Source organism: Condylura cristata, unplaced genomic scaffold (assembly GCF_000260355.1).
Source record: "Condylura cristata isolate star-nosed mole 26May11 unplaced genomic scaffold, ConCri1.0 scaffold00008, whole genome shotgun sequence".
Taxonomy (NCBI): domain Eukaryota; kingdom Metazoa; phylum Chordata; class Mammalia; order Eulipotyphla; family Talpidae; genus Condylura; species Condylura cristata.
The window spans coordinates 37,337,728-37,351,047 of record NW_004567109.1 but is presented as its reverse complement, the minus strand read 5'-3'; the positions used below and the strand labels follow the sequence as shown (position 1 = coordinate 37,351,047).

General features: G+C 33.9%; 1 protein-coding gene across 1 annotated transcript in view; it reads right to left on the bottom strand.

Moving 5' to 3' along the window:
- Window positions 1-7,471: 7,471 nt before the first annotated feature.
- UBE2U (ubiquitin-conjugating enzyme E2U (putative)) overlaps window positions 7,472-13,320 on the bottom strand; it is a 28,128-nt gene continuing 22,279 nt past the window's right edge. Inside the window, exons 7-8 of the mRNA XM_004679076.1 lie at window positions 12,310-12,398; window positions 7,472-7,557 (exon numbers count right to left, since the gene is read on the bottom strand). Coding sequence (XP_004679133.1) covers window positions 7,472-7,557; window positions 12,310-12,398 — 175 coding nt within the window. The remainder of the gene's footprint in view (window positions 7,558-12,309; window positions 12,399-13,320) is intronic.

Here is a 13,320-nt window from a genome sequence, read left to right as displayed (position 1 = left end):
AGATAAAATACAGTCTAAAAAGAGGGTAAGGCAGGAGCAGGAAGTTGGGTAGGTTGTTGAGGAAAGGGGAGGGAAGGGGAAATGAGAGAAAACAGACAGACACTCAAAAGGTTATCATCTTGGAGCAGGACCAAGGGAGCAATTTTCCAATGAAAATAAAACAAAGTTCATTATGTGTTTTGACTGCCAAAGTCCCTTTTTTCTAAAGAGATGAGGAGGAAGTAGGTTTAAGTCACAGTACATATAGAAAGACAGCTCCATCAGATTCTGTGTTACAGCCAGAAATCCATGGTCAAGTTGGAGCTACATTTTGAGAAAGAAATTGATAAAATGAATTGTATTCATAAGAGTGGAATGAAGAGTACAGTGTTCATAGCAGCACTTTCCACAGTAACCAAGTCACCGCACCAAGCTAAGGGCCCAGTGACAGACCACTGTATAAAGAAATTGTAGAATATAAACTCAATGGAATACTGCTGAACCGTTAAAAGAGAAGAAATAGTGAATTGGGGACAAAATGGATGGGTCATAGGTATTTATGTTAAGTGAAATAAGTCAGAAAGTAAAGATATCAGGCGGTTTCACTTACTGTGGAATAACAAAACAAAACAAAACAAAGCACAGACTGGTGAAGCACAGCAAACATAAATCCTAGACTTAGTGAAGGATGTAATGGTTACCAGAAAGTGGGGAAAGTAGAGGGCAGATGCGGGGGAAGGGAGTAGGTCATGGGCACAAAGGATGGTGGAGAGTGAGTGAAGCATGTGCTCATATAGAGATGTAAATATAACCCCAAATTATAAAGACATGTAAAAGTCTGATAGGTTAATTTTAAAAAGATTATGAAATTCATAAAAGTTAAAGAATAAAATATACTGAGTTTTTAATTCTGAAAAAGAAAAACTTAAGGGAACATGGGAGAAATACAGAATTGCTGTTTTTTTGAGATGTAAAGAGTTATACTGCACAGAAGAGCCTTATTTGTGTTTCTTTCAAGGACAAGCAGAAATACTTTCATTTCAGTCACAACAGCAGCCTTTGAATCATGCCTTTTGCCCCTATAAAGCTTTCCCCAAGTTCCCAGAATCTGAGTTGATATATGATTTAATAGGAAAAAACATGGGCTGTAGTGCCTGGCAGGCCTATATTTGAATTTCATCTCTCTCAGTTATGAGTGTGTAAGTTTACAGAAAATTAAAAAAAAAATTCCACTTATTTTTGAGTACATTTTTATAAAAGGGAGGTAATTTATCATTTTCTGTAAGTTTTGCGACAAACTAAAAGTTACACAGTAAAAACCTGTTGAATGAAAGAAAGAAATGTGGTATGATTGAATATGACAAGGGATTAGATTTAAGCTAGAAGTAAGAAGGATTAGCGCGATTTGAATGCCAGTACTACTGAACTCCCTGCCTCTAAAAACATACAAGCATAGGTTCCATAATTGCTCAGCAGAATTTTTTTTCAAAGATGGCCCCTTTGTCTATATAATTCTAATTTGGTCATATTTTAAAAGAAATTATTTCCAGTGTCTTTTCTAGTGCTAGTTCTCCTTTAACCACAAGATGGCACTCAAAGTTTAATCTTTGAGGAAGAAAAAAGCTAGCATTCCTCCTTAAGACATTAGGTATATCATGTAAACTTATAAAAGCAATGTTTAACCCCCATAACCCTAAAGTATAGCATAAACATATAAACTAAGGTACTCATTATAAATGCTTTGTACATAACTGGAGAAAAGGGACTCAACTCATGCTAAAACAATATCACAGGCTGTGAATTAAGATACTCGCAAAATGAGGCACCAGAGAAACTCAGATATAATATGTATTAATTTCTTAATTTAAATAACAGCACAGCCAAGTCCTGAGTTTATGTAGCAAAGTTTTGAAACCACAAAAGAGCCCAAGTAGTAAAAGCAATCTTGACAAAGAAATAACACAGGAGGTATCACACATCCTGATTTCAAATAATGCTACAAAGTGATTTATAATTAAAACAATATGATATAGGTGTAAAAACGGACACAAGGATCAACAGAATAGAATAGAGAACCAAGGAATAAATACACATATACATGGGCAATTGATTTATAATAAGGGAGCTGAGAAAATACATGGGAGGGGACTCTTTTAATAATAGTGTTAGGAAACCTGAAGAGTCCCATGCAAGAGAATTATTTTTACATCATACACAGGAATTAAATGAAAAGGATTAAAGATTTGAATGTAGGACTTGAACCTATAAAACTCGTAGAAGAAATTACAACAGTAAGCTTTTTGACATTAGTCTTGACAAATTACTTCTTAAATAGGAACTCAAAAGCAACAAACTCAAAATTAAAAATGTAGAACTACATCAAACTAAATTCCTTTTACACAGCAGAGATGAAGTCTTAGGCCAAAGGCCATAGACCATATATCTGATAAGTGGTTAGTACCCAAAATATAATGTTAGATTATTGTGAAGTTATACATTTACAGAGGCTTAAGTATAATTTTCCAAAGGTAAACTGATTTAATCCTAGTTTACTTCAATAAAAATAATTTGAAGATAGTGAGTAAACATTATTCACTTCTGAAAAACTCCACAAAAAACTCATGTAATTCAATTGTAAGAAAACCTTAATTTGGGCCCTCCCTGGTGGCGCAACCGGTTAAAACACAGCACTATGAAGCTATCTCAGCCACTGCAGCACTAGTTCGATCCCTGGCCATGGATGTGGCCCACATGGCACAGCAGACCTCTCCTGTCTTGCCCACCATTCTCCTCCCCAGTGTATTTCAGTACATTTGCCAGTTCTGCTCCCCACTCTGTCTCTGGTGAACCTCTCACCTCCTACATCTCTGGCCTGCATGCCAATTCTGTATGCATAAATAAATCCCCCCCCCTTTTTTTTAAGTAAGAAGCCTCATTTTCAGAGAATATGAAAAGATATTTTCTCAAAGACATACAGATGGCCAAGTACATGAAAAGATGTCCAATGTCACGAATCATCAAGAAAATGCTAATCAAAATAACCAAGATATATCACTTCATACCTTCAGAATGGCTATTGTAAGAAATACAAAAATGTTGGTATGGATGTGGGGAAAAGGAACCTTGTGCACTGTTGGTGGGTGTCTAAATTGTTACAGTCACATGGAAAACAGTATGGCAGTTCCTCAAAAATTCTAGTAATTCCATTTCTGGATATTTGTCCGAAGAAAATGAAAAAAAATAACTAGAAGTATACATGCCTCTTTACATTAAATGCATAGTTAACTGCATGCTAATTGCATATTATCTAATTTAAAACATCTGCACCCCTATGTAAACTGCACACTTAACTGCAGTTTAAGGAACTAACATTGTTTAATAATATAATTTAAGAGCGAACAAAAAAATTTATTAAACTTGTCCCCAAAAGGTTTGTGCTTACTTTGTACTTGCAATCTGGTTGATAATATTTTAACATTTTTCTGAAAAGCTTAAGATTTTAATAGTTAAGTAGAAAATAACTTAGTTTTCAAATATGATTACATGTTAATCAATAGCTTCAGGCAAGTTGATCACTTTATGCCTAATTAGAAAGCTATAGATACTTGCCTTCATTTTTCCAGAATTTCTGTAGAGAGTTTAGGTGTCAAGATACCGTTGAGAGAGTAAGTCAGGGATCTTGAAGTTGTATTTGTACAATAAGGAAAGTGATTTGACTTGTGGTATAGGTGATTCCTTGTGGCTTCAAAGAAGGATGATGAATATTATTGGGATTATAGTTTGAGTTGTGTCCTTATACTTAGAGGCACAAGTGTCCATTCCACAAAGTGTCCATTATTACACCAGGAAATGAAGAAAGAATGCCTAGCATACAGTATGTGTTTTACAATACTAATGCCTGTTCCTATGTATAGGTAAGACCAATATTCTTATTTAGAGCCACACAGATCGTGAAGTTTCTTCAGAATTAATAACTTTCATGAAGATATTCTGCTGGTTGTCAAAACTTAATACAATTGGACTAGATCTTTCCAATATCACATAAGCAATCATTAGCTACAGTGTATGATTAGAAATAGTTTTATATGTGCATAACATTCAAAACAATGGCTTGCTTTGCTTTCTGATATTCTTTCACTCTTTCTCAAGGGAAAATAAATAAAAACTTCAGATTAGGTTCTAGAGTCATATTCTTCCCATGTCTTTGTAGAAGTAAAGCATTTGTATGAATAGCCAAAAGACGGGCAAAGCAATAGGAAAGGAAAAAAAGGTCCTAGATATGAACACTGAACCAAATGATTGTTTTCATGAATATTTATGAGCTGCTTATAATGACAATAGGTTCCTTTTAATACCAACCAAAAACATGGTTAAACTTAAGACTTTGCATAAAGTATTCATAACAATCATTTATACTTTTAGTTTTTAATCACTGTTTTATGATTATACCTATTCCTAAAATAGAACCACAATCTCTACATTAGAATAGGCCCTAATAGAACTCAGCACCTACATTTTATTTTTCCTGAAATTAACAGCCTTCATATTTAATCCTACTACTAAGTAGAGAAACACATGAATTGAGTGCCTGCTAGTTGCCAGGTGCCATGCTAAGTACAGAGAGCACAATGTTCCAAAAGTCGCCCTTCCCTGGTCACTCTCCATCAACAGCTGAATTTCCACAGCGCAGATGCTGAAGGACCAAGATGTGGAGCCCTCTGGAAGGAAAGGATGGGGAACATGGCAGCCTAAACATGTCAGGACCCATTTGACAAAGAGATGTTTCTTCATGCTATCCTTCTGAAGCACTGCCAAGCAGAAGACACAATGACATGGAGTAGGGAAAGGAGGAGAATCAGGGGCACAATGGACTGGAACAAACATGGTCACCAGAAGTGCTGTTTTCTGCCTTCTAACCTGAGAATATTTTACAATTTTTACATGCTTCTGAAAAGTGGGCAAGCGTGGATTTTTGTCTCTCCCTCTTCTTAGGCACTAATATTTATTGAATGGTATATGCCAACACTAAATTTGAGATGCCCTCTAAGGTAGGTAATGTTATTTCTATTTAACAGAAAAGGAAACAAGGTCAGCATAGGTAAGAATTACGCCAATATCTGTTTGACCCTTTTGCCCTGCAATCTCTGGAGAAATAGTCTCTAAGGCTTAAATAATAGGAGCCACAACAGGAAAAACATGAATAACTGGAAACTTATGAGTACTTACTATATGCTATAAAGTTCAATTAAAAAAGTTTTATGTTGGCTAATATGTAGATAATATCTGAAGCATTTCCATGTATTATTCAGTCTTCACAACATCTTTGGGAGGTCAGTACAATTGTCACTGTAACTTATCGTAAGGAAACTGAGGCACAAAGAAGTCAGGTAAGTTGCCCTTAGAAACAGGCAGAATTGCAAATGTAAGTAGTCTGGCTCCAGTGCCACAGGGCTTAAGCACTACTCCACATTCCACCTTTTAACACAGACCAAATCCTAACTTTAGACCACCAGAAAAGACTCGGCTGGGAAAGATATCCCAAGCAGAAGGCACAAAGTGGTGAAGAGATCTTATGTCCCCGAATAATAGTGACAAGAAAGAACTTAGTGTGGCTTAAGAATCATGTCTTGATTGATGAGGGGACGGGAAGACAGTAGGAGGTGGGACTGAAGCAGAAGAGGTAACTCTCTCTTTTTCCTTAACACTATGCAGATGAAAGGTTCTCAATTTCATTTTCTGCTTGTTTATTTAATAGAAAATTTCAGTTCAAGGAAAATATTTTTAAATATAATAAACAGATGAACAATACACTGCACATACATATAGACATTACTCACTGGCATAGCTCCCATTTTTTACTTGAGTGATTATTTTATCTCATGGATCTTGATGAATGAGACTTTCAATAATTATCTGAAAAGAAGTTGATTCTACCAATTTTTAGATTTCTGCATAATCTATGCAGATATAGTATATTTTAAAAATTTTCTTTAGTTTTTTGCTTTTTACCTAATCAACTCCAAAATTTTAAAAAGTATCATCTGATCTAGATATATCTAGATATATTCTAATCAACCACCAGATGGCATAGAGTGTGAGAGTTTTATTCTGACAGGGTCACCACACACATGACAATTTGACCTGTAACTTCAAACTCATGTATTCAGGGAAATGTCCTAGCACTCAAAACAGTTCACGATTACTTCAGTCACATGTAGAAGCGGACAGAGAATTTGAAAATGACATGAATTGTTCTTCTTCTAAATTTTTGGGACTGGGATGCTAGCATTACATAATGAATGAATGATCAAACAAGTAAAACAAAGCATTTTTTGTTAAGGAAATAAAAAGGAAGTCATGCCAAAGCAAAATTAATCTTATATTCTAAGTAGACTTAATTATAAACAAAACTGGAATTGTGCCTTTGAGAGAAATAAATATGCTTGTGTCCCTTAAAATTCTGCTTAATAAAAACCTTTCTACAGCCTAAAATTCATTGTAAAAGTAGAAAAGGAGAGCATCTCTCTACTTTGGTTTAAAGGAAAGTTGATGCAGAAGTTAACAGAAAAAAGAACGTCTATCTGAAAAAAACAATCTGAATGATGATGCTAAAGGATAGGTAAGAATATCTTGAGAACTTGATTTCTAACCACATTCAGCAAAGAACATTTTTATTTACCCTGTATTTCCATGTAGATAAGAGGGCACATTACTAACAAGTCCAAGAGCTAAAAACTGAAGCAAATGCAGTTTAATAATAATAATTTTAAAAATGCATAGGAACATTAATTTCCCTCTCTCTGTAGTAGCTTATTCACTGAGAAGTGAAATACACATGCTAGAAAAAATGACTATTGGTGCCTGGCCAGTGCCACAGGATGAGATATAATCTTTGCTCTAGTGGGATGAAGAAGCAGGAAAACTACCTTTAGGAGTCAAGACACCTTGACTGGAAAGTAATGTAATGTGGCCGAAGAGTCAAGAATTTCTAAAGATGTTGTAATAATTTTTGCATTTTATCTTACATTTTCTTATTAGGTTAAATATATGTGGTTCTGAGTGAAGTCTGTGGAAAAGGAAAAGATATTTGGAACTACAATAAAGATAAAAAGTTAACTGGGGGTATACATATATATGTGTATACACACACACACACACACATATATATACATGCACATAGCCTCTTTCCCCACCTGTTAGTCATATGTGGATAGGATAATGGGAATGAGAATAAGAGAATTAATGAGGAAAGTTTTGTGAGATTTCTTCCACTGAGAATTGTGTCTTGTCTTCACTTTGACAGTCAATAGATAGCAAACTTATTTTTCACCAGGGATCATATTAAGGGGAAAAAAAATGAAACTCCATATTCTTACGCTTAGAACATTAAGTTGTTATTTCCAAAGGGTTTCTTCTGGTAGTCCAATTAGATAGCAGAAAACCAAATGATAAAACAGTTCAAGTTAGGATACTATAGTCAGGACACAACTACTTACTTTAAATTCCATTCTTTAGCATGTTTTTGCTCATTTTTTTTCAATTTAAAATACTCTCCAGTGAAATTTGAATCTTCAAGCACTGAAATTAGAGTATTTTTAAGAAAGGGGCTATGCAATCATTCTTTAATAATCATTTAAAGTTGAAAATAATTTACTTCTCACTAAATATATATGGTAATATTATATACTATATAATTTCAATCATCACAATACTCATACTTTCCAATACTTTTGTTTGTACTTCATATTACTGGATATTTTTTGAAATAAATAGAATGTGACTTTGGAACTTTTAATCATTTAATTTAATAATGATATTTGTTCATATATTATTCATAATATTCAATATGTTAAAAATAATTCATACAGAAACCACAGGCAGCACAGTTTAGTAAATCCTAGGTCAGCACTTAAAGTGGAAAATAAAGTCTTGGAGCTGGAAGTGAAAGATCTTGATCTTTCACAAAGCAAGATCCTCAAAACAGATATCAGCATTTAAATGAATTTCTTGCTGACCACAGAAAACACTCTCTTTGTTGCTGGGAGGCTGCCAGTTCTACTGACAGACAGTAAATTCACAATATCCTTCCTAATTTGAGTACTAAGATTCCACTGGTTCTAGTTATGACCTTTGGAGCAATATTGAATAAGTTCATCCTTCCCCCATTAGAGAGAGTCCTCTAATATTTGAAGACAGGACAGTCAGTTCTTCAGCTTTTTCTGAAGACATAAATTTTAAAAATCTTAACCATCCTCACCATATTGGCAGAGAACTTTGCTGATGATACCACTGAAGCGTACGTATAGAATTGGCTCAGGATGATTTTGATTTTGTTAGACTAGTAAAGATGCAGAGGGATTATTACCTCCCTTAATATATGTTTAGACCCTCCATTATCTATCAATTCAACAGGGATCTGCACTGGAAATCACATTATATCACGGATTCATACGTTTGTAGTTAATTATAAATCTTATGCTTTCTATCAAATTCACATAAATTTATTGGAGACCTACTATCTTAAGATCTTAATAGTCTTTACATGAAATATTGTTATATACATATATATCCCATTCTTTATATCTTATATCTATCCATCCATCCATCCACCCATCTCCTGTCTCCTATAATTACTCTGGGTTTACAGTCTTGAACAATTTAACCAACTGTTCTTCACCTGTTTTACTCTTATCTGAAACTTCTTGCTTAACAATAATTAACTTATTCTACTGATGAAATTTGTCATTTAAAAAAAAAATTTAAAAGAATCTCCACTTCTATTAATATTACATGACTCTCACTAGCAATATTTCTATGCTTTATTGCTTCAAATGAACACAAGCACACATACATATATATAGACTCTTATAAATTTTATTAATAGTCCTTTTACTGGTATATGGATATATACTTCTCCCTTGATTAAGGAAAATAAAACTGAACTTCCCAGAGTTCTTAGTGAGGTCTCATTATTTCCTCTAGGTGATATAATGACTAATTATAATAGAGCTTTCTTACTGTATATTGGGAACTTGTAAAGGTACTTGTAAAGTAGACATATAGTAATTCACATTATAATACCCACTTTACAGATGGGTATTACAGTCACAAATGCTTTGTTACTTTTTATCTGCAGTAGAAAAGCATCCTCTATTGTCCTATTATCTCTGTAATATAATTCTTCCTTATCAGGATTACTGAGTATAATTTTTGCTTTTTTTTTTTCCTGCGACACACATTTTACACATTTGTATAGGCTGTTACAAATAATTTCCCCCATTGCTGAAACTGTCACAGCCAAAGAAATGTATTATTTTCACACATGCTACCTCATGCTAACCACAGGAGAACAAACTAGAGTGGATGTTTTGGTAAATGAGTAGAAATGAAAAATGAGATACAAAGTTAGATAACTAACCTAAATTTATTTAACTGCATGTGATTAAAATAGTGCAGTGTTAAGGAACAGCTAAATTCTGTCACTATATTCTTCCCACTAGAGCCTTTCCAACTTTGGTTGCACATTGTAACTACCTAGGGAGCCTTAAAATCGACTGCTGCCTGGTGTTGCTCCTAGGGACTCTGAGGTAATTGTTTTGGGGGTGTGCCTTGACATGGGAATTTTTATAAGTTCCTCTGCTGGTTTGAATGAATAGTTAAGAGAACCACTGCCTTAGAATTAGACATTAATGCCTCTTCATCTTGTAGAACTTGTCCTACCTGCATCTCAAAGACTCAAAGAATTAAAATCTCTTGAGGTAAAGCAAGCCTCTCCATGCTGTTACAGGCTGTTTGGTCTGTCTTGATGACAGCAAACAAACATCAGGAAGCCTCTTCTTGGAATTAGAGGGTACAAGGTACACCGGGGTCTAAAGGGACTCTTTTCCTTGAACATAAACATTTCCTTATGAGGATCATACCAAACCCCTCATTACCATTTGCAAAATAAAAAGCTTATAAAAATATGCACAGAATTTAATCTTTCCAGTATAGGAATGTAACTACAGAAAATGAAGTTGTTAGAAGTTTCCCTTTTATTTCTGCTAGTTGAAAAAGCATCCCACAATCTAAAAGCTGCTTTTTTATTGTTGCCAGAAAATTGAGGTATTAAAAAAGATAGTATTGGATCTCATCCAGCTGAACTATCCAAAGACAAAATGGCCAGCAGCACATGTAAGGGTTATATTTGATTCTAAAATAATCAAGTACTAATTATTATTGAAGGAAAGCTCTTGACACACCCTTATAATAAATCCCCAGGGGAAGAGGAGACAGAATGACTGTGAAATCTTGTACAAAGGGCTAGAATCAAAGTCTCAAATTCTTTTGGGCTAGAGGTACACATTACCAGCTTATTGCCTTCACAAAGAGGGATGAATTACATACCAAGTTAGGGACAGATGTAAAAGCAAGAATAAAATTAAACACTTTGGTGTCACTCTTTTGAAGAAGAAACAGCAATCAGTGGTGTTTCATTATTTTGTTCCATTTTAAAATTCTTTATAGAAAGAAAATAATTTCCAAATTTCCTTAAACATTGACACGTACTTCTATTATTTTTTTTTCCTCTTGTAGTTTGAAGTTTCTAAGTGCTTCTCAATATTTATATGTTATTCAATAAGGCACCATCTTATCATGATCCATTTTTTTGTTTTTTGTTTTTTTTTTTTTGGTTGAATGAGTTCAACACTCAGACTTTCCCTACCATGTGTCACTTGTCTTGACACTGTATCTGTTAAGGGTTATCATCTCCTGGAACTCTTCTGATTCATCAGTGCCTTATACACAGTATGTACTCAAAATATGTATTGCTGGATTGACTAGGCAACAACCAACCACAAATCTTTGATATGAAGTAAATAATTATGTACTTTCCTATCAAGAATAATAAAATTTTTCATACTGATAGAGCTTCTGAGCACTGTGTTCCTTAAAGCACCTAAAACAAATTGCTGTTCTTAACCACTAATCTATGAGTTCGTGGTGTAGGTAGCATGCAATCATAAAATAATTAATAATCCATATCCTGAATTATTTTATGCAATCATAAAATAATTAATAACCCATGTCCTTCTTAGGAGTTTTTGGTCTAATTCACTTTTTTTAGATCTCTTAAGCTTTATACTACCTTGTACTCTCATTTGTGCCTTCAAACTAGAATACTTTTGCGACAATTTTGTTCCATTGAAACCAACATGAAACTATCATAATGATGAGATGAAATTTGATTGGACCACAAATTAAGGGCATGGCTATGGGGGTGATGGAGTAGAGAGAAGTATTCATAATGATGTAGGAGATAGTCAACAAAAAAGGAGATAAAGAGGTCTAGGAAATTCCTGTGGTTCTGGTTTAGGCACATAAATGCACTAAATGTGACTCATCACTAGGATGAATTTAAAGGAGAGAGGCTAGGTTTTAGGACAAGATAAAGAACTCACTTTGGTACATCTCAAGTATGAGATGCCCATAACAACTCTAGGTAAGGTGTCCAGTATATTTATAAATACCCCTGCAAAGTTTTTAAGAGAGCCTGGCTGTAGGTAAGGTTTTAGGAATTACTGGCAGCTAATGAAAACCATAGTGTGGGTGATGTCTCTCAGAAAGTGGGTAGATAGGACTATATGAAGTTTGCTAAGGTAAGCAGTAGAGACCTTAGGAAAAGATAAGGGAAACCATGAATGTCCTCTAACTCAAGGGCATAGATGATGCAAGTGCAGGTAAGATAATGACTAAAATATAATTCCTGAGAAAGCAGGAAGTCACTGGTGACATCAGAATGTACCATTTCAGCAGAAGCACTAAAGCGAAGTCATATTTCAGTAAATGCACATACCAAATAATGAATTGATGCTCTAGGGTTCTTATAAACGGAACCAGAAAGTTACCCAGCTCTCCCAGTCCATTTTTTCCCCATTTTAGTTCTTATTATGTAATGATAAAAGACTTTTCCTTAGACAGAAAAAATTGAAAGTCCAGGTTCATATGCTTCCTTGCTGTCTTTTAACGTACTACATTTTCTGGATTTGAGGATAATTGTTTTTGGAATAAAAAAAAAGTCCTCTTGCTATGAAGGCTTCTTTCTGGAGTGGAAAAAGTAATATCAACCTCATAACCTTGTTTTTTTAATTAGACTTTAAGTCCAGGGTTCCACACACAGGAGGATCAATGAACAGTTGTTGAATGTTTACCATATTGTGCCAACAGAGAAATTTGTCATCCTCAAGTGACAAATATGTGTAGATTAGTCTTTGAAAGCAAGACAAGCTGAGAAAATTAAGATATTAATATATGGCCAAAAGGAAATAGGAGAAGGCTTGATCAACTCACGTGCAGCTCTGTGATATTCTGTGGCTTTTGATGTAGCTATTTCACACCATGACTTATAGTAATCATAAAATGAGATTGTTTTAGTTGATCTGGAAATATAAATTAAAATCCAACAATGAGTAGTTTGCAAGTTTTCTTTTTGAAATTATTTATCAGTGGAATTATTTCAAATTACAATAGCATATCATGAGAGAGCAGACTGATTTGTAAATTCTAACATATGAATCCAGCATATTAATTTCTCTATTAATGTATGCAACTTATAAAAAGAAAACCTAGCCAAACCATCTTTCAAAAGGCATAAGATATTTGCCTTCTATGACTAACATTAGAGAAAGCATTGGTTCCTAAATTTTCTTTCTAAAACATACAAGTTTCTTAAATTTCTATGCCAGACTTAGTAAAATACCATCTTTATTTCCTTTTTACTATGAAGAGAAATACACCACCAAAAATTGAGGTTATTATTGTACTTACATAGAATTTGGCCATTTTTAGAGGGAAAAACCCAGCTCATTTCAAATATTGATGCCTGCATTTTTCTCTCCCTATGCTAATATTACTATATACTAACAGGAGATCAAAGATTGTTATAAAATATTAAACAAACTATAAAACCTCTCTTGGACAACTTGCATTTCAAAATTTTTTTCTACAAACTTTTTGAACACAGTGATTCTCAACACTCTATAAACAAAATATTACTGTGGGATATTTTTCAGAAATGAGAAATCACCAATTAGCTGGCTTAAAAAGATGCTTAAACATTAAATGTAAAAGACCTTATGTCTGTTTTCCAGTTTAAATTCCTAGCTCTTTTGGAGAAAGAAGCAACTTTTCGATGAGAAAAAAAAGGCAATTAATTTTTATAAGTAAATTGTAAGTACCTTAAAGTAAATATTTGACTCAATTTTGAAATTTTTGGGGCAACATCTACAAATGTTAATACATTCATTTATTGAAATGATAACTATGGACACCCAGTGTTAAGACTAACATTTTTCAAACATG